The following is a 27,312-nucleotide window of genomic DNA, read 5'->3' on the forward strand; positions in this document are numbered from 1 at the left end:
TTTCACCATTTGACCTGCACAATCATGGCATTGTCATCTTGGGAAATGCCAAAAAAAATAAAACCCTGCAGGACAGTGGAGGCGTCACAAGAGGCACAACAGGAAACAAAAAAGGGACAAAGGAGAACATGGTAAAAAAGCTGTGGAGCGGAGGGAGCTGCGCAGGAGGAAGTGGAAGGAGGAGGTGGAGGAGCTGACCAGTGCAGGACACCACGCTCTGAAACAGGGACAAACCCAGGAGGCGGTGCACCGTTTCAGAGGAACAGTGAAGCCAGCCGAGTAAAACACTTATTTACTTATTCTTTGACCAAATAGATGTTGAACCCAGACCTGACACACTGCAGCAACCGCCAGGTCCAGGCAGCCAAAAAAAAAACCCCATCACACTGTGTAACTGCAAACAAAATGAAGATTATACATAGAAAATAAAATTGCTCAATCAAATTAGTTATTAGCTTGTGTTGTCATGATTGTACGGAGCCCCTAAAGCTCCCTAAAGAGAGAAAAAAAAAGTCGGATGCTAAAAAAAAAATGACATGGCAACAGGGCTGAATGAAAAATATACATTTTCTTAAAATAAGGAATAATAAAGAAAAAAAAAGATATTTTTGGAGCATACAGCTTTTTTTTTTCCCTTTAGGGAACTTTAGGGGCTCCATATAATCAACACCGTAAAGGAGACAGAAGTTTCAGTCAGTGCACCCTTTGAACAAGCAGCAAAATAACCTTTAATAAGTTTTGTTTTTTATAGAAAATTTTTTATTCAACATACATTTTCCAGCAAAAAGGCAATATACAGGAGTAGTTGTCGTACACTGCTGCTACACTGAGGACTTTAAACCGGAAAAGATCAAATTAAGTCGTGTGATTCTGCAGGCCATTTTTGTACTGCAGTCTTTATTTTTTTGAACAAGACAAAAACCAAATGCAGTTAAAAGCAAAATCCAAATGTAACAGAAAAAAAAATAATTAATGGTACATCAGGAACGCAAAAAAAAAAAAAAGAAAATAAAGGAAAAGGAAAAAAAACCTACACACAAGAAATATGAACACCTGGCTCCTTCTGTACCCAACAACAAAGGCGCATGTTCCTCTGCAATTATACACGTTAATAGTTTTAAATATACAATTTTTAAACGTGGTCTTTACAGAGCCAGCAAAACAAAAGAAAGAAGAGGGAGCATTCCACCTGTGCTTTTAAAGAAAACAATGCAAAAAGTGATCCTTACAATGCTGGTTTTGCTTCCCAACACAATCCCCCCCCCTTGTTGCGGAAGTCATCTGCAGCTGCTCCCTAATAGAACCTAAAAAGCCTAAACAGCGCGGACTACTGCTCCCAACCAACCAGCAGAGGGCGACAAAACTCACGACAGGGAAAGACGAACGTACAGAGGCAGAACAAATAATGTGTGCGCACTTTAGGAATGATGGAGGACGTCAGTTTCCCACAAAACAAAAAGAGCCTAAAAGATGCCCGGCGTGTCTGAACGTACTCGCTAAGCCCCACTTCTACATCGGTCGGTCCTGAGGAACTTCCGTCCTCTGATGTTAAGTGCTAAATGTGCAAGATGAAATACAGACAAGCCTTCTTCCGTTTGTTTTCCTCATTTATTTAAACAGATGCTGTGGAGTTTCAATATACAAGATCTGCAGATTAGACACAAAGTAATCATATCCCCCTGCAACCAAACTAAGTGAGAGAGATAGAGAGAAATGTGGTGCCGACATGGGAACACTGGTTTTTTCGCTAAAAGGTTCAAAGCAGGAAAAAGCCATTCGATCTATTTTCGCCACGCGGGGCCGTTTCGAACTGAGGTGCGCTGAGACAGTTGTTAGAGAGGTCAGACTTTACCGTCCCTCCTGTGTTTGTCCCCACATTTATCCTCCTGGCAAAGCTCCACACAGCAGCGTAATGCCTCTTCCCAAAAAAAAAAAAAAAAGGGAAAAAAAAACAAAAAAATTATAAAAACAGCCCCGAAAATCTAATGGGAGAAGAGCTGGTGAGGTGAAAAAAATATTTTCCCTAACCTAGAAGTAACATATATATTTATATATTTATATTTTCACACTGTGCTCCACTTCATCTCTGCGGTGTATTTGATAATAAAATCCCAATTTCATTCCGTCTCGCTTCCACACAGGCAAAAAACAGGTAGAAGCCAGAAAAAGAAAAAAAAGAAGAAAAAAAAAGGAGAAAAAAAAAAAAATCACACAAAAATGCGCCGAACAGTGAGGCAGACGGTTAAAAAAACTAATTAAACTGAGGAGTCGGGGGGGGGGGGGGGGGTTTGGTGCAGTTCATTTTGGAGTTGGAGAATAATCCATCAGCTGCAGCGAACATCCGTTTAGCTGTAGACCATGTGCCCGTGTGGAGCTGTTGAGGTGTCCAGGCGGGGTGTTCAAAGTGCACACGCACGCACGCACACACACACGCACACACACACACACACACACTCTCATGCACACGCTCGCACTCGCGGGTACAGTTTGTGGTTATGGTGCCTTGGAGGTCGGGAGGAGCAGGAGGACTATGTGAGCGACAAACAGAGAGTGGCTGTTTTAGTTGTGGATCTTGATTGCTTTCTCCAGGTAGGTGTAGCGGCCTCTCTTTGGAGCTTTGTTGAAATGATCCAAACCTAGCCAGGGCCGCGGGTGGGACATGTTACCTACGGAACAGTCAAAGGTGAAAGCAGTGAGAGCAGTGCTCAGCCTTCTGTGGAACATGGCTCTTTAAACACATACTATTTATAACATTAAACCATTAAACAGCCAGGAGGACATTGTATATAAACATGTGTTGTTCCCCAATTAACCATCATTTGCAAACAGTAATGCGGGTGATACCCACTGACTTACTTGGCCTCATTTTGTGTAAATGTACTGTAAGTTATTACCTGGCTGTGGTTCAAAGTCCTTCAGGTTAACTTCGTACTCGTCTTCAGTGATATACTGATGCCGGCCCATCATCACAATGGCAAACTTAAACTGAAACACATCAAGTCATGGACTTTAGCGTAAAGACAGTAAACACAGATTAGATTATCTGTAGTATACAATGTCCCATTGCTCTTCTGCCGTTTAATGATTCGACAATTGGAAATGGTTTATAGTTTATTTTCTGGTAGGGGTATAAATCACATAATTCTTTATGAAAAGAAATGACCCAAGATATGATGTTTGGGATATTAGAAAACACGCTGCATTACAAGCGCGCTACAGCGAGAGATTGTGCTCAAGATTAAAAAAAGGTGCTGCAACGCAGGATCTTAATTCAACTTTGTTCTGAGGATTATGTCCAAAACCTCCTAAAAAGGTCAAATTGCAGGTTGTATAACTATGATATATCATGATATTGATACATCAGTGATGTATTCTTACTCTTAGAATCCAACTTGTTCTTATGTAGTTACTGTACCTTCTCAAATTCTTTCTCCTGGATGTCTAACATGGTCTGAATCCTCCTCATCACCTCCCGAAAGGGTTCTCCCTGGAGGAAAACAAGAGTTAAGTCAGTAAAACGTACAGAGCCTGACTTGGACATTTCAAAGTCGAGGCTTGTCCCACATCTTCAGGCAGACTTAAGTTGCATGAAACTGAAACAGAGCCTCACCATGTTGAGTCCAACTCTGGGACCAGAGCTGAAATGGCTCTAACATGACAGAGATTTACTTTGCTTGAAAATAAGTCTCTTCATGGCCTTTGCCAGAGCGGTTTAAAAGTCTGTTCTCTGCATGACATATACCTGAGCACTGGACTATGGTAATATGGTCTTATTTCCTCTTTCTAATCAGGACATGAGGATCAGCCTTTTGAATGTTCTGTTGATTTCGGCAATGAGTCTATTAATACCCTGAGACTCGAGGTGAGTGAGAAAGTTGTTTTGCATCCACACACTGATCTGTTTAATGCAGGAATAGAGTGAATCTACAAGCCTGTGTTCACCTGCCATCAGCGGGTCATCTGCACACTTAAGGACACAGTATTAGCTGACCTAACAGAAAAATATGCAGCCGTCATGTTCCTTGAGCTCCTTACATTTAGCAGAATTGAACTACTCTGAATGTGCCTCAAGTGACGACCCTGAACAACCACTGACAACATGTCAATGATGGTCTGTGTGGTCAAATACAATGCACATGTCTGAAGTCATTTTGCTCATTTTGGAAACCATGTTGCGAACTGAAAATCATCCACTGTCCCATTGAGCCCGACTGTATTACGTAATTTCACTGGGGAGCGTGCCATTCAATAATCCCCAACAGCAGTTCACTCTTTGTCCCGTTTCAGTATTGCATCATGGACAAAAAGCTAAATAATAACATCGGGGTCTCGTAAAGGCATGGAGTGAAGCAATGATGTGATGAAATTCTGTCCACAAGTCCCATGATGCTTTGCAGTCTACTATATTTAGCGCTGTTGTCATGTAAACTCACCTGTCGAATCTTTAGCAAGAAGGGGATCCCAAAGGTGCCAAAGACCTCTTTGTGAAAGTGAGCAACAGGAATGAGCATTTCAGTGTCCTTGTCCAGGTCCACCTGGTCCAAGGGGATTTCCTAGAAACACAACACACGCAGAATTACAATGTCGGTTTATTCAAGCCATGAACAGCATGACAACATATGCAAGAAGTTAATGTGCTTAAGTGCACATGTAAGCTCCACACACAAACTGAGTGCATGCAGCTGCTCGATTAAAGGAAAAAATATCACCATTATTTCAGTCATTAGTCTCGTTATAGGCTGCCTTTGTTTAAAAAAAAAACACACACAAACTAAAAATATACAATTTGAACAATTATAAAAAGGTGCAAATAGTAGCAAGTTTGTTCACTTTTGTAAAATAATGCAGCGCTTTGCGCCTGAACAGCCATTGAATCTGTGCGCCCGCTGTGAGAGGAGCAGAACACGGGGGCGTGCTTTTAACACACTGTAAAGTTAGTGTTATTAGTTCTTTTCTTGATTGTCTTTTGTTGGAATCATTGGGTGAAATAAACACAATAGAATTTAGATTATTGCACAGACCTACGCCAATGATCGAGCCAGTAAAACATACTGCAGGTTGTTATATTTGTGCTTCTGATCAGAGGGCAGTCAGTCCAGAGCTCTGATCATCAAAGTCTCACCTCTATTCTGAAGGTGCGACTTGCAGCCGGAGATAAACATTCTAGAAGCTCGTCCTCCTGGTGAACTCCAATGATTTTATAGCTTACTATCTCTAGCAGCCTGCAAAACAAACAAGAAGAGCTTTTAGGAAGTGCGTCACTTTAATATGACAACGCGTTAGTCAGGAACAGATAACACACTCCTGAGACTTTGACATTTAAGATGCAGCAACAACGCTCGAATGTAAACCAGGTGTCACTGCCTAACTCTGTGTAACGCAGAGGAGCACCTATATTTGAGCACACGGCTGTTTCTCAGACATGTCTACAAGAACAGTACTTTGGACAGCACTTTGGTCGACTGAGGTTGTTTTTTAAATATGCTTTCTAAATAAAATTGACATTGACAGTAGGTAAGCCTGCAGGACTGAGGAGACGCTCCTAAATACACTGAAAGTACAAGATTCTCATGAACAGTGAGACGGGGCTGAACTTTGGAATGGTCAGTAAACTCATAAAGACCAGCGCTTTAGAATCAAAATTGGAACTTGCATAAGCAGACAAAGAGGCGGTATTGAAGAGTGTGCTTCTGTTGCTTATTTTAACTTTAATAACATGTGTGTCACCTGCATCTGTTTGCTCTGAGCTCAGACTCTCGCCTCTCACTGCTCAGCCCTTTCCCAAAGAGGGAGAGCGACATGCGAACGACATACTTTAATGAAAAGTTACAAAAACAAATGAAGTACAGCCTGTTGCTGTTCCCCTCCCTCCCAACAAAAACAGCGCATCCACACCAACACCGGCGCAATATGATCTTAAGCAACAGGCTAGAAACCTCAGGCACCGCTCCCCTTCACTAACACCACACGCTTTTCTGATTGGCTGAGTCTGGCAGCTGCACTGAAGCTGTGGCGTCTTGAATATGCCGGCCTGTACTTGTATCTTTTATTTTAGACAGTTTTCTAGTTTATGGAATTTCCCCCGAAATTAATAGAAACCCAGCGCAGCGACGAGAACTTCAACTTCTGACATAAACACAAATATGGAGCAAAAACTACATTTAAAATGTTGCCACACCTGAGCTTTTCAGAGCCTTTTTCTGAGAGCTCCACAGCTTTTTTACATTCTTCCAAAAGGTCCCGCACACAGCCATGCTTGTCAGGATAGAGAGTGATTTCCTGCGCAGACACAAATCAGTTCATTAAGGGTCACAACACGCGTCTCTCAGGAAAAAGTATCGAGTCAGTGTAGGAGATACCTCTTCTCTGAACTGACTGTTGAGCCATATGCATTTAAAACTCCTCCTGTTCTCGAAGTCCGTGATCTTCATCTTCAGCTGCAAAGACACAAATCAAACCAGCGTCAGAGCTTAGCTGTCAGTCAGAGCACTCGGCCTGGGGCACATTCTCCCACCTGCTGGTAGTACAGTTTCTTCGGCTGCCGAGGTTTGAAGAATTGCAGCAGATCCCGTAACGTTCCCTCATAGTTGTGTCTGAGAGGGTTCCCTGGCCCGTCCCTGTACCTAGCCACCACACCACCAGGCAGGGGGGAGGAGGACCGAGGGGGAGAGGATGGATGACAAAATGTGAGGAAAAAATGAGCGGGAGAAGCCAGTGGAGACAAGGAGAGAGGGGGAGGAGCCATAGGAACAAGACAAGAGATACAGGTGGGGGGGGGACAGGTTACGTCACTTTTCTACTGGCATTGGCAATACAGATACAAGATGCTTCAATTACACAAGCATTAGGGATACCTGCCCTACGACTAGCGACTACTAAAATACTGTATGAAGTCACTTTAGCAGTATCAGGAGCAGTGCTAGGGTTAAGCAGGAAACTCATCCCGTTCGCCTGAAGACATGATTGAACTAGTGCAGATGAGACAAGCCTCCTACCCCTGTGACTTGAAGAACTGCAGCAGCATGGGATCTGTGTTCAACCTCTGCGCTACCGTCTTGGCCACCTGGAAAATGGACATCACCAGTTACTTCCCCCTGTCAGGCATGAGGCCGAGGTGTGAAGGAGGAAACGATTGGTACCTGGAAATAGTTCATGCGGTTGGAGAGTGTGACCACAAAGCCGGGGTCATTGTGGATAGTCTTGTCACAGAAGATGACGTCCACTCGGTGATACAGATCTCTGAAATAGTCCTTTGCAGTGGGCAACTCACTGCTGTCATTCTCTGGGTCGTCCCTGAGGAGCGGCACAGGCAGGAAATGTAGTTACACAATGAACAACAGGAGATGAACAAGACTAAAGCACAGGAGCCGTACTTCTGGAAGACAATGATGTCGCCATCCATGAGCTCATCCAGGGCCTTGTCTAGAGAGACATCATAGTCCTGTATCCGCTCCGTTAGATTAGGCTTTACTTCCTGCAACAACAAAAAAAACGTATTAATGTTTAGTGTGACAACAGAAGAAGAAAGAGAGCAGTGATGTTTCAGGGACGTGGTATGAGAAAACAAGGCATCATGAATTACAATTAAGTGACATGAAACAAGTGAGTGAAGCACAAAGAGCTCACCTCATAGAGGATAAGACTAGTTTCCTGCTGAAAGCCCGCTCTTTCACACATGACTGGCAGCAGGTCTCCTGTACACCCACACAGTTAGCGTCGTACAGAGACATTGCAGGGATATTCAGAATAATCAGCACAACTTACTTATTTTACAGGATATAGGCGTGTAGATATGTCCACAATAACTTAAGCTTCGGGTTTTAGGGTCATACATCTTCAAGAATAGCATGACATCATCTGGAAAACAAAGTGGTATTAACAATACTTCTCTGGCTCAAAACAATTATCAGAGGGAATTGAAGTCTATAGAGAATACAGACATCACAGCCTTCCTGGTCACGATGCACTTCAGGCCCAATACTTACGGTCCTTATCAAACTTGGGTAATGTGGCCCCACTCGCCGCCATCTCAGGGTCCACTGTCTCCAGGAATATTGTCCATGGGTTCTCGTTGTCGCTCAAGTCGATCATCTGAAACAGTACCCATGTTTGGAACAGAACTCCAGGGACGTGTTTGGAAAGTGTGTTTCGGTCAGCCACTTACAGACTTGTTGCAGTCGGCCTCGTAGTCGAGCATGGCCGGCCGTTTGGTCCCGTTGCTCCGAGCCTGCATTGGCCAAAGCCTCATCTGGTCTTGTGGAAAACCCTGCAGTACAAGAGTTTATAAATGAACTGATGAGCAGAAGCTGTGTGTAGTGTCTGGGCAGGTAACTGCACGAGTCAGGCAAACCGTAGACCCTCATGGCATGAAGTATAGACCTTACCATGGTTTGGGACAGGTTTTGGACAAATTCTTGTAAAGTTGAGCTCTTGAGGACTTTGAAGACGGTGTATTTGACTTTCTCCTCGTCGTACATGTCGTTGCCCTGGTGGCCGCAGAACTGGTCTTCTGTCACCATCTTAGAAAACATCAACAGTAATATTTCAAACTGTGAACGTCATAATAACTAAAGATGAACCTCTAAGGCCACACGTTTCCATACCTGGACCTGCATGTACAAGTGCGCCTCCTGCCGCTCCTTTCTCTTCTGTGCTTCCACTCGCTTCTCCTCCTGCAGGCGCTCCACTAACTGTTGAGGGATGTCTACATCGGTCATTGGCTGCAGTACTTCACCTGAAACATAGGATAATGATCAGTACACATATATAAACAGAAAGGATACTAGACAGTGTGACGAGCGAGAGCGACTTACTGAGCTTGGACTCGCGGATGTAAACCAACATGTACGCATTGGTGCAATGACGCACTGAGAGGTCGTCATCATGGCCACCATAGTTGTGTTCTATTGCTTCCTCCTTAGTGCATCGCGAAACCACATCATCGTCAAACTTACACCACTGGAAAAAGAAGTGCTTAAGTTACGTGGTGTAGGTGCAGACAACAAGAACCTTGAAAATACGATAAGATTGGTTTTCTAGATAATGTTTGATAACAAGCCACATTTAGTTTGAGAAGACTAACACCTTTAAAAGGCCACACATTTAAGATCATACACATCCAAGACGACTAATATTTGATGCAAAATGTAAGAGTTAAGACAATGCAGGAGCACTGTAATATACAAGATGTTTCTAAAGGAGAGACATGTGTGTTTGGAAAGCCTTAAACCTATTCAGTGTTTGGTGAAAGATGTAGAATAAAAAAAATTGTTCTCACTATTGGTTCATTGAGACTCACTTTGCCGTCTCCTTTTGGATTAAGATAGACGACGTAGTGACCTCCGTGATTATCGCCGCTGTGCACCAGCACTGCGTGCAATATGTAGTTAGCCGGATCCTTGGAGTCAGGCTTTTGAAGAAACTCATCAAGAGGCAACTGATCAGGAAATTCAAACCTGAAGAAGAACAGAAGAAAGAAATGACTCAAATGTTTCATTCTATCTGCAGATCAACGGCCTGGAGTTAATGTTGATGTGGGTATTCTTCTGAGTGAACAGTTGCAATAGTGCGCTGGGAAATCTAGACTAGCAATAATTAGAACGTCCACAGCAGCACTTGTGGATAACCCAGGTACAGCCCGTTTCACATCGACACGCTCCCAGTTAACCCCTTACATCGGTCTGATTTTTCCTAAAATGTGGCTATTTGTTAACACTAGATTTCCTCCATAACGGGTCAAAAGTCAAGCACAGAGATCTTTACCCTTGTCTGGAGTTTTTTGTTGCTGTTAGAAAGTATTTACCTGTCGTTGATCTTGATGTTTTGGTCAGTTTGCGGGTCATACATGAACCTCATCAGTTGCAGATGAAGGATTGGAGGAAAAGTAAGAAACTTCACCCCCTTTTCTGCTTCCTAGAGAAAAATGATTTGGACGTTACATCGAGATTCAGAGACTGCATTGTTGAGATGAAGAGAATCACTGACTCAGTAATGACATTTATTAATTTGACCAAAAGATGGATATAGAGAAAAAAGCCCCCTGACCTGAAGTCCATGTTCCCCGGCGTCATATTTATTGTCTCCATCCAACTGTTCAGTAGCAACGTAGTCTTTGAAGGACTCAAAAACTGAAAACGGATCAAAACAGTGTAAAGACACCAAACATCTCTTCAAATCAACTTCAAAATGACAGACAATAAAACTTACTGTTTTTCTTTCCTTTTATGCTAAGCTGAATGTCATAGTAGTCCTCTATTCTCTCCGATCGGTAGTCTACATGTTTACACTGGATATATGACTAAAAAATGAAAAGATGCAGATCATTTACACGGAAGACGCGACTTTCTTTATTTCCTAACGCACTGCAGTGTTGAGTTTATTTTAAGGTGAGTGTGAAATGACGTACCACCATCTTTCCTCTGAAGAGCTTAGGGATGGTTCCTTCAACACAAGTGCCTTTCATTTTGTTCTCCACATTGTCCAGGAGCTGCAAAACAGATGCACACATTACATGAATTATTAAGTGGACATTCACATAGCCACAAGTTTAAGAGGAGAACTCACCACTCTGCACAGCTCCTGTACATCGTGCTGCATGAAACTATCGAGTGTTTCCCAACTTCAGGAGAGAAAAATGAAGTCGTTAGAAAATCAAGCAATTTGACAGATCGATAATACACACATTTATAGAACTAACAGGGTTCCAGCACCCGAACACCTTTTCTGATATGGAACAAAAAAACAGAAACAAGGCACCAGCAGAATATAAATTAACAAATGGGCATGAAAATAAGCAGTGAGGGAAGGAGAGGAGCATTTTCTATAACATAATACTTTGATTTGCAACAATAGAAATGTAGATTTTATGCCAAATGTGTCCTTTTGTCTGTATTAGATCAATGAAAAATGATTAATCCAAATGGGCTACAGTGGAGTTAACGGCAGGAAGAACGCCTCAATTATTAGCACTTTCACAGAGTTCACTGTTCAATTCACACAAGTTAAATCAATTGCCACAAGAGACTATCCTGGTGCGCAAAGGTAACGACTGTCCAGAGGGGGGCACAGACACAACAAACAAGTGATCTTTAATACATTGATGTAATCATTTTAAATGACTGGCCACGCGATGCTGAGGATGAAGCCAATCTGAATCAGGCTCCTGTCATTGAGCACAGAGTTACAGCTGCCTCAGAAAGTACAAAGTGAGAGAAACAAGATATAGAACAAGGAGATGGGAACCCTGGCCAACAGTGTCAGCCTCTGACCTAGAGTCCTAGTCTTAAAATACAAGCTTAATATAAACAACATTAAAATAAAGACTTAATACTGGAACCCTGTATAAACTGTATCTTCTTTACCCAAAGGACTTGGTGAGTTTCTTGGTGCCGACAGGTTTGTCACTGTGTTGCAGCTCGTAGAAAACCCTCTGCAGAGCCAGGGGCACACTCTTAGATGAGTCGTCACCCTCTGTGGGCATCATGTACACCGCCTGAGAAGAGCGAGAAGATTGTTATCTAGGGTCCTCTTTGGTTATAGCAGAGGGAAATATAAACATACCCGTCTAAGCTGGTTAGTGAAAAAGAGGGTCTGTAACAGGCTATTCATATAGCATGTAGCTCCCTGGTTTTTCAGACCAACATAGCCTGTGTGTTTCTTTGAGTCCCAGCTGTTCAAAGACAAAGAATGAATATTCAGACATGATGAGAATTAATCAGTTGTGAAATTTAGGGAGGTACATACGCGACTCCATGGGGAGCATCTGCCTGCACGTAGACTTCAAAAGTTACTTTGTCGTCTTCAATAAAGCCTCTTTCTGGGTCAGTCACGTCCTAAAATACATAACCATGTCGGTAAATTTACAGCAAGACACAGTCAAACAAGTGTTAAAACGTTCTCCATTTCTCTTTGTACTTACGCTCCAGGACATGAAGTTTGAAAAGCCCCAGTCATTCTCTTTGTGGAAAAAGAGATGACTGATTCTACGGCTGAAAGACTTTTCGTCATCTTTGTAGTGAACAATCTTCAGCATGGCCTGAGCGTGACATGACCACGACCTGAACAAAGACAACACATTTTGAGGAAGAGGAAAAACTAGTACTGAGGACTGTCCTGAAATGACATTCAGCACAATTTACCCGAATCTTGACTTATTATTTAGAACTTACGTGGAATCAGATTCTGCATTGCATTGCAGGAAAAAGCCCACACTTTTTTGGTGGGGCCGGTCAGGATAGAAGCGGGGCATCACCATTATCTTCCATGGAAGGTTTCGGACAAAGCAGGACGGGCTGAGGACCGACTCACTTAGCCGGCTGAAACGTTCCACGACAAAACGAAAAGTGGCCTCAGAACGCCAGCTCGTGTCTGCGAAACACATTGAAATATTCCAAATCAGATTCAATCACTCCACATCTGTTTCTGAAAGAAGGACGGGCGCTAGGCATGTGTCCTCACCATCCTCCATCTCCTCTTCTGTGTTGTTGTGTCCGTCTGCCATTGCCACATTACCATTAATGACTGGGTTTGCAGGGATTCTTGGAGGGTCATCAGTGTCTCCAGCTATTGAAGAACAAAACGATTTGTTTAGATGGGACTTGCGACCATAAAGTTAGTATCTATGAATGCGGATGTGTGTTATGAAAACAAATCGACTTCACATCGAAAATGTATACAGAACAATTCTAATGTGACTTCTAATGTCCAATACCCTTTCTACCCATCTAGATTACTGCAACTTTTTACATTCCCCCGAGGCGATCAGCCCGACCTTGCTTCAAGAGGATTACATCCAGTTAATGTATCATTAGTTTCCTTTTTCAATATTTTAACATTGTCAATAAAATTGTTAGTTGTTGGCACATCCTTTGGCCTTTGATTATGCACGTGATGAGATTCATGTCCAAGTAGTTATAGTGATCACACTTCCATAGTATAAACGAGGACTACAGTGCAGCAAAGCCTCATTTCATGTTTCTACAATACTGTCCAACAAAACAAAATATTTTGTTAGTCGAATTTTCAATAGACTCCGTGTAATAATTGTTTGTTGTTAAACTTACTAAAATGAATTGTGGCGCTTCTACCGACGGGTCTAGAGGTGCACCTGCACAGCTGGAAACATTTACTTATTGTACCTTGGAGCTATGCCATGAGCTTGCATCAATTCTCATCGGATGATTTCGTTTTGAAGTGTTAAAACGAGCTACTGCAAGCGTACGCAGCCCACAGGCCGTAATAGACACGACATGACGCAGTGATGCCCAGGACCTTCTGTATTCACATTATCTTAGTGTTAGTAGCAGTGAATGCGGCCAGGAAATCTTAAGGTTTTTTTCCGTTGTTTTTTACACACGGCAAAAAATACGCATAGTAATCCAACACAAACATAGACCATTAAAAATGGCGAGCTCCATGCCGTATGCTATTCATACAATGAAGCAGCAAATCCCCGCGCTGCCACTGTGGGCCTGGCTGGATCTGCAGCGGCAACTATCGATACATGCCAGCATTGCTGCACATTGCACAACACGATCCCATACAGCACTGAACGGGTAATGAAAAATATTAAAACATCATATAACACAGTAAGTATAGCCACATACAGGAACAGAGAGACTGGTTAACAACACTAAGAAAAGGGACGGACGACTCCCGGACAGTGGCTCGCTGAAAATACAAGTCAAAGCGCTTTCGAGCAGAGGCCATTATTGCTAACCTACCATTAGCTAGGATGACAGATAGCCTACCGGCTAACAAGCTACTTAATGACAAAAAACATATCAACCCCTTTGGCTACTACGCCGTGGAAAACGTCTGGAACTACTAAAATATACCCAATGATAATCGTGGTTCCAAATTGACTTACGTTAACTATGAACGCAACAAAATACAGGCCACCATTTTGGATCGCCACACACCCCCTCAGCGAGAATTAGCCGAGGTGCTAGCTAGCATGCTATCGTGCACGCATCAAAATAAGATGCGATGCTAATTACTTTAGTAAAGTACAGAAAGCAGCCTGCTCGACTTTGCAGCAACACTTCAGAGAATAACAACATATTAAGGCTAAAACTCAAGAAAGGCATTTTAAGTGTAATGGCATGCTACGATCGTCCCCATATTTCCCCCATCCTCACAGGCCCACAATAAACAATATTGAACAGAGATTGTGCTAGTGACTCGTAAAGAGCACTGAAATAAAACATCTTCATGTGTTAATGTAAACAGACGTTTGAGAATTACAGTTAGGGGCGTTTAGTGTAATCGTTGGAGGCTCAAAGGATCCGCTGCCACAATTGTTATCTCCAGAAAGCTTAATTTACCTTTATAATGAACACATTTATCAAATAACAATCTCAGGTTTGGTTTCACCGGGGGTTAGAAGTCCATATAATACCAAAATACCATGGATATTTGTAAACACTTTCAACGGTTAACTTTCAATAAGCAGTTATCATAATAAAGCTATACTATATTAATAAAGACACTAGTTTCATCTCCGTTCTCTAGAGCTCACAGTGAAATCACCCCCCTTATTACACAGTAAATACAATAAGCAATACTACACATAAATAGGTGCATAAACATGCGCAAAATGGGGTCAGCTCCACACAAGTTTGCTGCAATGGACGCAAAATCAGCAGAAATCCAGCCGGCTACCAGGGCTAGCGGCGGGCCTTGTGTTTACCAAAGGCACATCTGAAGTTTGTTGTACGTTTGATCCGGCCAATCTACTTTCTGCCCTAAACGTGCACCGCTGCCATTGCTGAGCTCACCTTCCATCTCCATGTCCTCGGGCTCGCTGAGTTGCTGCTCGCCGGCTTTCTGCTGCTGTGTGTGGTGATGGTGGTTCATGTTGGCAGCGTTTGTTGTGGTGTCGGAGCTTAGGGTGCGAGGCTCTCTGCTATCTTTGTTCCCCTCGGCGGTGTCCGAAGTCGGTTCGGTCGCGGCGCGGGCTTTCGGCGGCTGCTGGTGAGGTGTGGTTGGATGGTGCGGAGGTGGCGGTGGTGGGGTAGACAGGTCGAGGTTCGGCGGCCGGGCCTGCTCTGCTGCGCCCTCGGCCTTGTCCGCTGTCAGCGCCGGGGAGTGAGGAGGGGAGGTCGGCGGGGGAGCGGGTAAAGAAACGCGGACGTATTTGCTCGCTATTCGCCCAATCTCGGCGCCGTTGGTGGGTGCAAGTTGCTGTCTGATGGCGACGTGGAGCTGTAGTTGAACCACGGAGGTAGGCCCGCTGAATTTAGCTAAATCAGTCAGGCTTTACCCCGGGAGATGCGGGGCAACGAGACAACTTTAGAGACGACCCGCACTTAGATGAGCGAATACTCTGTGTATGGCGGACGACAAAGCTACCTTATACTAGGCAGCCAATTAGCAATATCGGTACAACAGTAATCAAAACAATGGCTCATTTGCTATTGCCGTTCAACAACTTTGCCTGCAAAATGCCCAGTCCGTGCGTTCCTCCAATTGTCCCTCGTCTGGGGCAGAGCGCAGGAGAAAGCTATCCATTCAATCCAGTTTCCAAAACGGAAAAAAAAAACACAAACGTTACGGCGGAGCTCGCGGCCTGAATTTAAACAATTTTTTTCTCCCCCCCGACGACACGCTAACACTCAAATGCAGCAGCTTGTTGCATTTCTAGCGGATCTCTGTTTTTTTCATAGGAGTATTGTGCCCGGTCATACAGCGTTAGCATAAGCCGTGCAGCTCTCTCTCAGCCCGCTCCTCCCGTGGTTTGTGATGTGTTGAGTCTCAAGTAAATCTCAAAATGGCGGTCGCGCTCTTCTCTGAAATGTCACATCCGCATGGAGCATGATGATCCAAACACGGCCCGTCCCTGCCCGGCTCCGCTGCGATGGGTTTTAAGTGTGTAGCTTAAAACATGCGGAAAGTTCAGTTAAGAATATGCTTATCTTTAATATGGGAGTAGGAGAGATTGTGGAAAAACGTTTAAAAACAACAAAACATCAACAAAATTTAATTAAATTGAGGAAATGGATTAAAGATGAATGTGCAATTAACCTTAAAATGCATAAAGATAAGGCACCACCAATAATTAAAACACAATGCAGGAAGTGTAACTGTTACCAAGAACAATCCAGTCATAGATGATGTGTTTTTCATTCTTTAGACCAGGGGTTCACAAAACATTTTTGGTAGGGGCCCCATAAAAATGACACTTCAACAACTCGGGAACCCCAATGTATAAATTATTCTGTTTTATGTTACTTTAGGACAGACACAAATTGTAGAATCCAGTTAATGTGGATTTAAACTGTTTGTTTTAAGTATTTGAATGGATACAACAAATTATGTGCTGTTTTACACTCACAAATATACTAGAAACAGCACACTGCAAAAAGTAAATATCAAGCATTGTCTTAAATGACTTGAATTGAGGAAATATATCTTGTTTTGAGCGTTTTTGTGTGTGCTAATTTAGACATTTTTCCTGATCGGACCAAGTTTACTTTGCTTGTTTGAGGACATTTCAGACTGGTTCTAAGGTAAATCTCGCTTGAAATAAGAAAGTAAAATTGCCAATGAGATAAGACCAATTTCCTTACCCCATTGGCAAAGAAAATTACCTGAAATAAGGACGAAATGTATTGAAACGAGTCAGAAACATCTCAGAACAAGTGAAATAATCTAGGACAAATGACCAAGAACTATTTACCTAGTCAAAACAACTAAAATTTGGATTATTATGCTCAAATTGAGATGTTTATACTAATCTAGTTAATTACTTTTGCAGTGCAGCATTCCTTCTCGAAATCATCCGGGGACCCCCACTCAGGCCTCGCGACCCCCGAGGGGAACCGCTGCTTTAGACTACCGTGGCATGTGTTTAGTCCTGTCTAGCCTAATCTCGTAGTCTATAATGGTCCATTCACACACATTTGTGTCATATAAGAGATTACTTTACAGTTTGCATATAGAGGGGCCCTTTGCTCCACTCTACAGGCTCTACATTAAGGGCCTATGATGATCTGCAGTGCTAAAGTGAAAAATAGCACCACCTACTGTCATTATTACCCGTCTCTCTTTTTCAAACTGTGCGAAGTGTTTTTTGTGTGTGTTTTTTATAGACTACTGAAAGATTTGAAAATGCAAATGTATTTACTAATAAACCGAGTGTGCGTGACATGAGTGAACCAGTTAAAATGCTATCATTGTGAGTTAGGGCACTTGTGTATTTCAAATTAAATGTATATTCCCCAATTATTAGTAGTATTATTTTCCTCCTGCAAAACACTGTTAAACCTGAACCTCCAGGGAGTTTTTGTGTGTTGATTATGTGATAGACATGTTAATAAACATCATGGTTTTATGACCGCGATCTGGCCCGCCTCGTGCTGTGCCGTCAGCCAATCCCATCGAGCATCTCCGAGCATTGGGTGGGCTTTAGCGCATAACAGGATAGTTGTGTTGTATATATCTCGACGTCGGCAACTAAGAAAAACAGTTAGCCAAGCTTATCTCCCGAGAGCGTCCAACTCCTTACCAAATATCGCGTGTAGTGCGAACTAGTTGCTGCTTTGACAGTGTTGAAGATTTATCATCCGTCGTTCTTTCTCACTAGCGTTGACACTTTATTGCACAGTTGCATCGTCGAAATTGTGATCATTAAATGGAGGAGAAGAAGAAGGAAGAGGGAGACTCGGAGATACAGGAACACGGACCTGAACACTGGTTCTCAAAATGGGAGCGGCAGTGTTTGGCCGAAGCCGAGCAAAGGGAACCCAGCGAGGAAGAGGCCGAGCAGGCGCAGGATAAACTCTGGCATCTGTTTCAGAACTCGGCCACCGCCGTAGCGCAGCTATACAAAGGTTCAACACGCTTTCTCTGTGATCTGTGACTGTGTCCAACACCTCCTGCAGGGCCACATTTAGACTCACTCTCACCCTTTACTGCACATTGTTTAAAGACATCGCTTTATTGTTTGTTATTTTACGTCCCAGTACATCTATGCCTATTTGTGAGCTCGTTTAAGGTCGATTATAGATTTTTGAGCGGCTAAACATATTTGTACACCGTGCAGCGGGATGTTCCTGATACTTACTCTGTTTTTCTTGTAAAACAAAGAATGTTTGCTCAGTAAAACGAACACACTGTCAATTTTAGTGGCTCAAATGTCAGCTAGTTAGCAGAGACGGTAGCTAACTGGATAGCATTTACAGCTGATTCGTGTGTCTTGTGTATTTTCAGGGGTTGGGAGGATTGCGGTGCAAGTTCGACAATGTGTCTATTTTTCTTCAAACTTTCTACCTGGCGTTTATGAATTATATTTAAACTTGGAGTAAAGTCTGCACTGGGCAAACATACGTGCTTTTGACACTCAAGACAGTGGTTTCGAAAACTGGTCTGAAAAGCTACCGTAGCTACAAAATGGCGAGAGTATCAACAGACACAACTAAACTCCACAGATGTAACTCAATGTTCGTCACTTAGGCACACAATGTCTTAAATGTGCACGGAGTATCTTAAAGCCTTTTATGAAGCACTTTAACTCAAAATAAGCTGCCAGCTGAGTGGGCGAATTTCTTGGAAATGCACAGACCAGCATAAAAATACAAAATGGCGAGGATATCGCGTAAAATATCAAGTTTTGTTTTAGTTTTCTTATCACATCGGTCTGGCTACAGGAGAGCGTTTGACACAATCGTGCATTTTGACAGCTGAGGCACGAGCTGTATGTTTTCAGATAATCTGAAAAGACCTGTCGATGTCAATCAGACTTTTAATATATCGATTTATACATGATGAAAATTGTACCTTGTTAAGTTGGGCATAAAACATTTAATTTTAAATCATTCCCTTTCCTTTGTAATCATACATGTGTGATCTTGATAGAAATGTGTCTCTTCCACAGATAGAGTATGTCATCAACAAGGCTTGTCATTGTGGGTGCCATTTCAGAATGCTGCTACAGCAGTTACAAACCTCTATAAAGGTAAATCCTACTGAGACAGGATCATATTCTCTGTGGATGAAAACTAATATTTTTTGTCATTCACTCTCTTTGAAGAGAGTATAGAAGCTCATCAGCGGAGCTTTGATTGTGGCATTCAAATAGGCCATCAGCGTAGAAATAAGGCAAGTCATAACTAAGGGGATTTTATTCTGTCAAAACTTCAAGTGTTTTTAATTGTAACTTCTAACTATTTCAGGACATGTTAGCTTGGGTGAAAAAGCGCAGAAGAACCATCCGCAGGGAGGACCTTATTAGCTTTCTGTGCGGCAAAGCACCACCGCACAGGGGTGGCAGGACCAACACACGTCTGACTATGGTAGCTCCTAGTCGTGCCAATTCACCAGTAGAGACTGGCTCCTCTGTGGAAGCTGATCTCCAGCCTTTCAGGGAGGCTATTGCTCTTCATGGTAAGGATTGGCTATTTAATGCACCTTATTCCTTCTTAATATCTTGGAGGCGTTCACAGCTATGTGTTTGTTGTCTTATTAACACAACCACTGTCTTGGAACATACATTATTTAAGCAAATTAAATGTTTTATGCTCTGATGTATTTATGGAGACTGCACTTTTGGACAGGTGTCCGGGGAGACACCTTGTCGGAGACACCTGTCTCCTGCCGTGTGTGGCGTGGGGTCATTAAGGAAAAACAGGAACCACTCATCAAAGTGACAACACACTTGTCTTTCGTGACCATATTTTACTACATGTGTGTAGAGATATTGTGGAAATGGTTGAGAGGTCCTCTGTGTTTTTTCCTCTCTTTTTTTGTTTATGACGGAAACATCAGTCTCAGTGTAGTTAGAACATGTTTTTACACTTAATTTGATCTGTGAAATGACAGTTATAGTGTTGAATAATGTTAAAATTGTACCATTAAGAACTTAAGGTTTTTGAGAGATTGTGTTTTAGGCAAGGATTTCACAGTCTTAAGTGCTAGTCTGTAAGTTTAAATGTTCCATAAATTTATTTGATTGCGTATAATTAAGCGCCTGGGTCTGAAATTTGACGTAATATAAAATATTCCTATTTTTCCTTTAGTCCTTTGCGGATTTCAGCAGCTAATCAGAATCCCTGGGATATGACTTTGACCAATGAGGCAAGGTTTCCTGTGAACCGGCCTGTCGGGTCCAATCAAGAGGGAAGGGGGAGGGAGCTTGATAGTTCACTTTTGAAAGTTTGTTCTTGCTCTCCTCATTTTGCAAACTAGGAGTGGCATTCTGGTTCAGTCAGGAAGGGAGCAGGAAAGGTCTGTCTGAAACAGACTGAGCAGTGAGTGGAAGAGGCTTATAAGCTTCTTCTAACAAGTCCGCATCGATGCAGGTTTGTGTTACACTGGTGCTTGGTGCATGTTGCACGTGGGGCTGATCTCCAAACAACTTAAGACATTTAGATATTTGTTAATGAAAAGAAAGCGGCAATGAGAGCTAATATAATTTTACTGGCAAGTTTGAGGAAGAAGTGTCAATATAACATAATATATATTTTCAGTTAAAAGTATCAGTCGAACTTGTCATTCTTGTAACGTTAGAGGCGCTGTCGAAGTAGAGGGACACGTCTGTTTCGTGGGATGAAGGAGCGCGTCTGAAAGCCACAGCTCCAAGTGCTCTCCTGTAGATGCCTTTATAGAGGAATTAGTTTAAGTGAGTAGCAAAAGGAAGGTTTCAGAAAGAGCCTCTGACTGTTTCCCAAAGCCTTGGTACCTCTTCTTGCCTTGGTCTTAAGTGGGCGTGGTCAGGCATCATCGCTCGGTGCCCAAGTGCTGTTCCAATGTTCAAGTTGTCCAGAGGCATGTGTCCTGCCTATGGTTAGAGTGTGGCCTATTTGCAAAGGATACATCAGTGTAGCCTTCGCTGCCTTGCACCAGCCATAAATGTTTTAAAAGTGTATATAACATTATCAGTTCAAATTTGTTGGGCATTGGATTTAATTGATTACTATTGTTTTTATTCCCCTTTCGATTTAGTATTTATTAGCCGACAAGAACATTAGGAGAACATGTAGGTTCAATATTCTTTAACTGCTTGTTATAATTTAGTTTGAATCCTACTTTACTCACTAAAAAATATAATTTATTTGATCCCATCAGAATCCCCCCTCCCCCAGATGAAACATATCTTTTTATTTTGTGAGGTCACTTTGTTTAACTCTGAAGTGTGCTCCATTAGCAGCTCCTTTTGGACCAAGGCCGGACCAAAGCCTTGGATTTGAAGGCACTGCCTTGAAGGATCTGCCTTGAAGGATCTGCCTTGAAGGCACTGCCTTGAAGGATCTGCCTTGAAGGCACTGCCTTGAAGGCACTGCCTTGAAGGCTGGGCTTTGGGAAACCGGCGATCACTTTAAAGTGCAGCGAGAATAAATGGTGACGTTTTCGAGGGTCTTGTCCTAACTGCTGTCTGTTTTTAGGTCTAAGTGGAGCAATGGCAAGTATCAGTGTGCGCTCTGGTGCTCCAGGGTCTCCTACCCACATCAGTGGGGGAAGCAGTAATGGCGCAGGAGCTGGTGGAGGTGGGTCGTCTGGCTCAGGGCCGGTGTGCCGCTCGAGGCGCAATGGCCTCCAGGATGTGGACTTGAATACTTTCATCTCGGAAGAGATGGCTCTGCATCTGGACTCTTCCTCTGCTGGAGGAACCAGGAAACGAAATTCCAATCAATGTAGTGATGTCATCACAGACTCCCCAACACATAAACGTAACAGGATGATCTGATGTGCTCTTTCTGCTTCTTTGTGAAGTAGGGCGCTTGACAGCCAAGACTTAAGAACTAAAAGCCGCTTGGATTCTCTGCTGCGCACAAGAACATCGGCTAAAGTCAGTCTGCTTTTCAAATATTAGTTGTTAGCCGTTTCTTTTTGTCATCTTTCTCTGTGGTATTGCTAAAAAGCGTTGACAGCAAGGAGAACCATAAGTGTCCAAACAGCTGCTTGGAAAAGGCACACACTTCTCAGGAAAGGAGACAAAGAACGTCAGACTGAGACACAGAGTGTTACAGATGATTTTCAGAGATTGTTATGGGGTACTCTTTAAATGGTTCAACCATTAGATTAAAATCTGTCATGGATGTGACAAATACACACTACAGAAACATTTCCCCCTGAACGGCAACTCTGTTTGGGAAGGAGTGACAAACTTTGAGTCACTTTAAAGGTGTTCTCTGCATTTTGTTGCTGTGAAAGTTGACGCCACTTGATAATGTTGATTTGTGCCCCTTTCCCAGTGTGTCATCCATTCTCACCAACTCCCTTGAAAAAGGAAGTGAGGGCCATAATCAGTTATTTGAATTCATTCTAGACACACCCTTATGTCATTGTCAACCAACTTCAACTTGCAAATATTTTCTGTTACATTATTAATTGTTGCAGCTTGTAGTTGTTGCAAACGGTCATGGTACCCCCCCCTGCTTTTAGTTAAAGCAAATTTACAGAGTAAAATGACCTGCTTTGCCCTTGTCTTGCCCTCAGAACTGCTGATTTACTGTGGGATTATTTTGCAATAAGACTTTTGGCACTTTGCTTTCAGCTTTTATTAAGTCATGCAATCTAATCAGCTCTTCCTTTCTCAGTTGTAGCCATATTATTAGCTTAAACACGCGCACAACTCCAATATGAGTTGATGGTGGATAGGAAAAAAGTTGTCCCTAACGTACATCAAAATAAACATAAAAAGTGCTTGTTTTTCTATGAGCCAGGTACAACATAAGTTTGGTGTATGATTTGTAGAGTGAAATTTCGCTCTTTCTTCCTTTTTTTTGGTCATGAAGTATGCTTTCATTATATCAAGAAAGCTAGAGTTAACAGAGGTCAACTTTTCTACAATTGGCAATGTTGTGACGATGTTCCCTTAATATTAATCGACTTGTTCTTCAACTTGAACTTTAAGTTTGGTAAAACATGCTGGTTTTTAATTTGTTATGTTTTAGTCAAATTTAATTTATTTTGGCGGTTTATTCCATTTCTAATGCATGTGATAAAGAGTGGTAATAATTTATAACCATGTTCATTTCATAGGATTGAGTAACAAAGGTTCTTTGTTTGGATACCGGTATCAGGCTGCTTGAAAAATCAACATTTACACCAGGCTAAGCAACAATACGATACCACTTGATCAACACAATTAATTTTTAAGCAGTAAATTAAAATCTTTAATGGATCGCTTTGATGTGAAACATTTCTTTAAGTGTAAAGGTTGACTTGGAAAAACAGCAGTACATGAGTGTATCGATTCAGCTGATACACAATCAAAATGATAAACATACTGGGCACTCCGGCCGCCCCTGTCAGTGAAGTAAAGAACTAATCACATGGTAATATGGCAAATATTTAGTAATTACTGCTTTTGTCCACCTACTCTGCTTGGGCCAGATAGCGGAATGTTTTAAGTGTTCACGCGTTGATTTTGGATTTTTGGAATATTTCAAAGCAGTGAGTGCATTTCAAGACAGATGGTGCACTAGGTTAAGACGTAATGTCTACGTTTTCATTTTTCCTGTTCAGTTATGGTAACAAAAACTATGATTCAATCTGAAAACCACAGGAAGTGTATTATTCATTTCAGAAATCAACTATTTGAGGTACTTGAGTTGTTGCAGCCCTGTATGAGTAAAGTTTATCTTAGTGTGTCTAAAATTACCACTATGGAGAAATAAAGAGAAATACTTTGAAAAGCATTTCAAAAATGGAAAAAATCACAATTATTGGCTTGAATACCGATCACATTTATTTAGTTTTTATTATTATTTTTAGCAAGAATAAACCAAAACAAACTTAACTACCATGTTTGAAAACCACAAACAGACCTGCCATGCTGTCCTTGACTGAAAGGTTTGTGTGTCTAAGCCATTTGTCAGCCTTTCCTTCAAAAGGCTGAGTTGTGCGTGCCTGGAAACCAGACTCACCGCTGTACCAGCGATTGATACCCCTCTGTATAAAGAAAATACAGAGGGGTATCACTCTGGTCTTGCCAGGCTGGAGTTGTGCCACATGTATCTGGTTTATGGAAATTGTTGAAAAGGAAAAAAAAATGGCTAATCTCAGAAGTTAACATTTAATTGATGTGAGGTTCAGTTTGTAAAATAAAACGTTTGAGACCTGAGTTTGAGATTGGTGTGACTGACTTTTTCTTCTTCAGTTGTTCACAAATGTATTTGCAGATGCATTTTCATGTATACCACAAGATGGTGCCAAAAGGTGACCAGATTCTTTGAACCATCAAATTCTACTTGTCATTTTATTGAGTGTTTCCTTGTGAAATGACATCATTAACGGAGGAGTCCGTCAGAGATAAAGGCGAACACAGCGCTTTACAATGTTGATCCACACAGGAGTCCCTTCAACATGTGAGGCCAAGGCTCCAAACTGACCAGGAGGTGAACTAGAGACACTTTTTTTTTCACTCAATTTGTTTTGCTTCAGCAGGATAATCTGAAACCATTTTAGGCAGGGGTCTGCAACGGACTGAACTGACAAAAACAAATCACCAAAATGAGTTATAAATTGGTGAATTTGATCAGCTCTGCTGTCCTTAAAGGCCTTGTACCTGATTTTTTTTTTTTTTTTTAGAAACAATGAAAGAGGGAAAAGGTAAATGAAATTGTTGCATCCAAACTACCGATTCTTCACAAGGAAGAAGTTGTAAGTTTCAGAACTTTCAGCATCACGGTTACAGAAATGCTAACAAAAAATAATCTGCAGGGTCATGAATTTGATACAAATATTTTAGAATCCACAGTATTTTACCCAATCTCTGTGTTACGAATATACTAAAGGTGGATAAATGCATTAAATTCTACTATTAAAAAAAACACAGGTATAGGCCGTGAGCACAACTAATATCAATGACATATGTGCCTGGAGTCAGAACGAAGCTCAAGTTTTAGCAAGGGGGCTCTGAATTATCAGTAAATATATCACAATATGGTGACTCTAATGTGTGTCCAAGATCCCCATGGTGAAGACCTCAGCTCTAGTAAAAGAAAATACATTTTATTTCTGTAATGTATGTTTAATATGGTCCAGCATATTTGGCTACCCAGTACTGAATGAAATTTGAAGGCGAGCAATAAATAACAAAACAAAAAAACAATATTTGGGTTTGGTCCAACATTTTGGGAGTACTAATAAACTCCATGTTACATACCTTTACCAATAAAGCAGTATCTTAACTAGTTTCAACATCTGACAGACAGTATTAAAATAGTCCTAAGTAAAGTCCAGACGTTTATGTATCTATAAAACATTTTGTCAGCTTTATTCTGTGTGGAACTGACCCTAAGTGCTGCGTACACGGCTTGAGCTGCATGGGGTCCGCAGTCAGTGTCACTTAAATTTGACTGAGGGGCAAAAACTTCTGGTAATAACTCTTGGTCACATCGATCATCAAGTCCTGTGTGCACTCCGGTAACTCCCCTGAAAACAAACCTGGAAAAGGAAACAGGTCAAAATGACGTGTGGACAAAGTAAGAAATGTTTCACTGCGAGTGTCATAGTGTGCGTTTGACTGACCAGGACAGCCAGAGAAGACCGTGAATGGGGGAACCACTGTCTCCGGTGGAAGTACAGTATTGTCTAAGATCTTGCAACAATCTTTGAGCACGCAGCGTCGCCCCTGCAAGACAAACCGTGTTACACCCAATCGAGCTCAGGATTACATAGTCAAAACCGCTCAAATTTGGGGGATTCTGGCGCATTCTATAATAAACCAATGTAGATTTTTAAAACGTAAACGCTAACATTAATCTATAAACATCATTGCCAGGAAAATGTCGGACTTCTATGACAACGTTGACTTTTTTCTGTATTGTAGATGGATTATCACTTTGTAATACAGGCTACAGTAGATCTTACACGTCTTCAAAACAAGCCTGGACGCTCTAAGCCTAGCAACAAACAGCCTTTCTCTTCTGGGTGACTCGAGCCTGATGAGCATGTGACTAAAAGCAAGGCAAAGATTTCAACTCACTATAACACAGTTCTTCCCAATGTGAACATATGACCCGATCTGTGCCGCATTGACCACACAGTCTTCTTCTATAAATACATGGTCCCCAATGTGCAGCGGGAAAAAGGCCACCCTACAGGCAAACAAAAAGAGATGAGGGTTTAGATACCATTTCCAATGTGAGACGGTACGAAGGCTGATAACCAACACAGACTCTCCATTGCCATATCCTGTAATAAACCTTATATTACAGTGATTCTCAAACTGTGGCATGTGTACAAGTGGTGGAACTTCAGCTTCAACAGTTATTGGCAGTAGTTAGAGGTATTTTTTTTGCCTTGTGTGAAAAGTTTGAGAAACATCGGTCTATTGTATTCCATTGTAATAACAAAGACACATATGTTATCCTGTGCAATTAGCCAACTTAAGAGTAATATTCTGACTTCTTCATGGCTATAGAGTGAAAACGTACCCTTTGCTGAATTTTTTAAACGGTGGTCGGATAACGCTTCTGCTTTTCACCACACAGTGTCTGCCGACCCTGACATTTGCCAGGTCGCCTCTGATAATACAGTCATTCATGACAATCACCTGCAAGAGAAGAACAGTTGTTAAACAGTGCACTTTGGAAGCAGTCTGCGTAAGGTTAGCTTACTTTGCCATTTAAAACGATATTCTGGCTGCCACATAGCACGGACTGTCTGCTCACTTTATTGCCAGACGCCTTAAGAGACAAAAGTGTGAACATAAACGTAAAGACATTTCGATAAGTAACAATAAAAAGTGCACGAAGGATAGCAACGCCCAAAGCCGAGCAGCTAACGTTAGCATTGACAAGCTAGCTAGCAGCTGGAGCTCCACACATATTACCGTTTCAATGTATTCCGCTTTATTGTACAATATTTCGGACAACTCCATGGTCGGAAACTAAGACAGCACACGTTTCCGATTAGAATATCAAACACATTTATCTGCTCCGATGTCGGCGTACAGATTCTTCAATCTTTGGGTTTGCTTTTCCTAGACTGAACGAATCGAGTGGATCGGATCGCTACATCATAACAGACCAGCACGTCACACATTTGCACTAAAACTGTGAAGTAAAAAAAAAAGAACTGACTGTTGATGTTTAACGTATGGGCCCTTTATGTCGTCTGCTTTGCCTTTGGCTTGATGGTGTGGCGAACGTGGTGATCTAACAAAGACATTTGAATGTGATGATGTACTGTAGGCTCTATGTTGCCGGCAATCGATTACTTTGGCCTCGAGCCAGGGCATAACGGCACAAAGTGTGTCATTTAGAAACATATTGTTTCAGTGCATGCCCATAGTTTATATCATTGTAAAGTGTAACAAGACTTACGGCGTGGAAAAGGCGTCATTTAAGAAACATGTTAGGGAAA

At 42.0% G+C, this 27,312-nt stretch overlaps 3 protein-coding genes across 6 annotated transcripts; 1 reads left to right on the forward strand and 2 right to left on the reverse strand.

Moving 5' to 3' along the window:
- Positions 1 to 894: 894 nt before the first annotated feature.
- Positions 895 to 15,251, reverse strand: usp7 (ubiquitin specific peptidase 7 (herpes virus-associated)). 4 transcript variants are annotated; one of them, XM_079565402.1, is made up of 31 exons: positions 14,778 to 15,251; positions 12,457 to 12,561; positions 12,168 to 12,366; positions 11,918 to 12,056; positions 11,743 to 11,831; positions 11,560 to 11,668; positions 11,361 to 11,491; positions 10,564 to 10,618; positions 10,406 to 10,486; positions 10,207 to 10,297; positions 10,045 to 10,127; positions 9,803 to 9,912; positions 9,278 to 9,455; positions 8,814 to 8,958; positions 8,604 to 8,734; positions 8,385 to 8,519; positions 8,165 to 8,266; positions 7,986 to 8,091; positions 7,765 to 7,857; positions 7,627 to 7,694; positions 7,374 to 7,474; positions 7,140 to 7,293; positions 6,996 to 7,063; positions 6,515 to 6,623; positions 6,360 to 6,437; positions 6,179 to 6,279; positions 5,123 to 5,222; positions 4,434 to 4,553; positions 3,416 to 3,487; positions 2,895 to 2,985; positions 895 to 2,666 (listed from the first exon to the last, which is right to left on the reverse strand). In XM_079565402.1, exons 1-31 carry the CDS (start codon positions 14,854 to 14,856, stop codon positions 2,560 to 2,562), a joined length of 3,330 nt encoding a protein of 1,109 aa, XP_079421528.1. In that variant the 5' UTR covers positions 14,857 to 15,251; the 3' UTR covers positions 895 to 2,559. The 4 variants fall into 4 exon arrangements, with proteins under 4 accessions (XP_079421528.1, XP_079421527.1, XP_079421526.1 ...); XM_079565401.1 differs by having other exon boundaries at positions 6,515 to 6,617; positions 9,299 to 9,455; positions 14,778 to 14,991; XM_079565400.1 differs by having other exon boundaries at positions 9,299 to 9,455; positions 14,778 to 14,991.
- A 2,152-nt stretch (positions 15,252 to 17,403) lies between these two features.
- hapstr1a (HUWE1 associated protein modifying stress responses a) lies at positions 17,404 to 23,414 on the forward strand. Its single transcript, XM_079563869.1, has 5 exons — positions 17,404 to 17,831; positions 18,875 to 18,955; positions 19,031 to 19,098; positions 19,173 to 19,383; positions 21,381 to 23,414. The coding sequence occupies exons 1-5, from the start codon at positions 17,633 to 17,635 to the stop codon at positions 21,680 to 21,682; spliced, it is 861 nt and encodes a 286-aa protein (XP_079419995.1). The 5' UTR covers positions 17,404 to 17,632; the 3' UTR covers positions 21,683 to 23,414.
- Positions 23,415 to 24,898: 1,484 nt separating this feature from the next.
- dctn5 (dynactin 5) lies at positions 24,899 to 26,929 on the reverse strand. The gene is made up of 6 exons (XM_079564232.1): positions 26,780 to 26,929; positions 26,565 to 26,633; positions 26,382 to 26,500; positions 25,931 to 26,042; positions 25,474 to 25,576; positions 24,899 to 25,389 (listed from the first exon to the last, which is right to left on the reverse strand). Exons 1-6 carry the CDS (start codon positions 26,825 to 26,827, stop codon positions 25,292 to 25,294), a joined length of 549 nt encoding a protein of 182 aa, XP_079420358.1. The 5' UTR covers positions 26,828 to 26,929; the 3' UTR covers positions 24,899 to 25,291.
- Between the last annotated feature and the right edge of the window lie 383 nt (positions 26,930 to 27,312).

Source organism: Gobius niger (assembly GCF_951799975.1).
Source record: "Gobius niger genome assembly, chromosome: 10".
Classification (NCBI taxonomy): domain Eukaryota; kingdom Metazoa; phylum Chordata; class Actinopteri; order Gobiiformes; family Gobiidae; genus Gobius; species Gobius niger.

Coding starts and splice junctions, on each gene's coding strand:
- usp7 (XM_079565402.1), bottom strand. CDS start 14,856: ATGAACCACCATCACCACACACAGCAGCAGAAAGCCGGCGAGCAGCAA. Junction 6,624..6,995: donor CAGTTCTTCAAGTCACAGGG/GTAGGAGGCTTG, acceptor TGTGGTGGCTAG/GTACAGGGACGGGCCAGGGA. Junction 6,280..6,359: donor ACAGTCAGTTCAGAGAAGAG/GTATCTCCTACA, acceptor GTGTCTGCGCAG/GAAATCACTCTCTATCCTGA.
- hapstr1a (XM_079563869.1), top strand. CDS start 17,633: ATGGAGGAGAAGAAGAAGGAAGAGGGAGACTCGGAGATACAGGAACAC. Junction 18,956..19,030: donor AGTTACAAACCTCTATAAAG/GTAAATCCTACT, acceptor CTCTCTTTGAAG/AGAGTATAGAAGCTCATCAG. Junction 19,384..21,380: donor GGAGGCTATTGCTCTTCATG/GTAAGGATTGGC, acceptor GTCTGTTTTTAG/GTCTAAGTGGAGCAATGGCA.
- dctn5 (XM_079564232.1), bottom strand. CDS start 26,827: ATGGAGTTGTCCGAAATATTGTACAATAAAGCGGAATACATTGAAACG. Junction 26,501..26,564: donor ATATCGTTTTAAATGGCAAA/GTAAGCTAACCT, acceptor CTTCTCTTGCAG/GTGATTGTCATGAATGACTG. Junction 25,390..25,473: donor GGTCTTCTCTGGCTGTCCTG/GTCAGTCAAACG, acceptor TTCCTTTTCCAG/GTTTGTTTTCAGGGGAGTTA.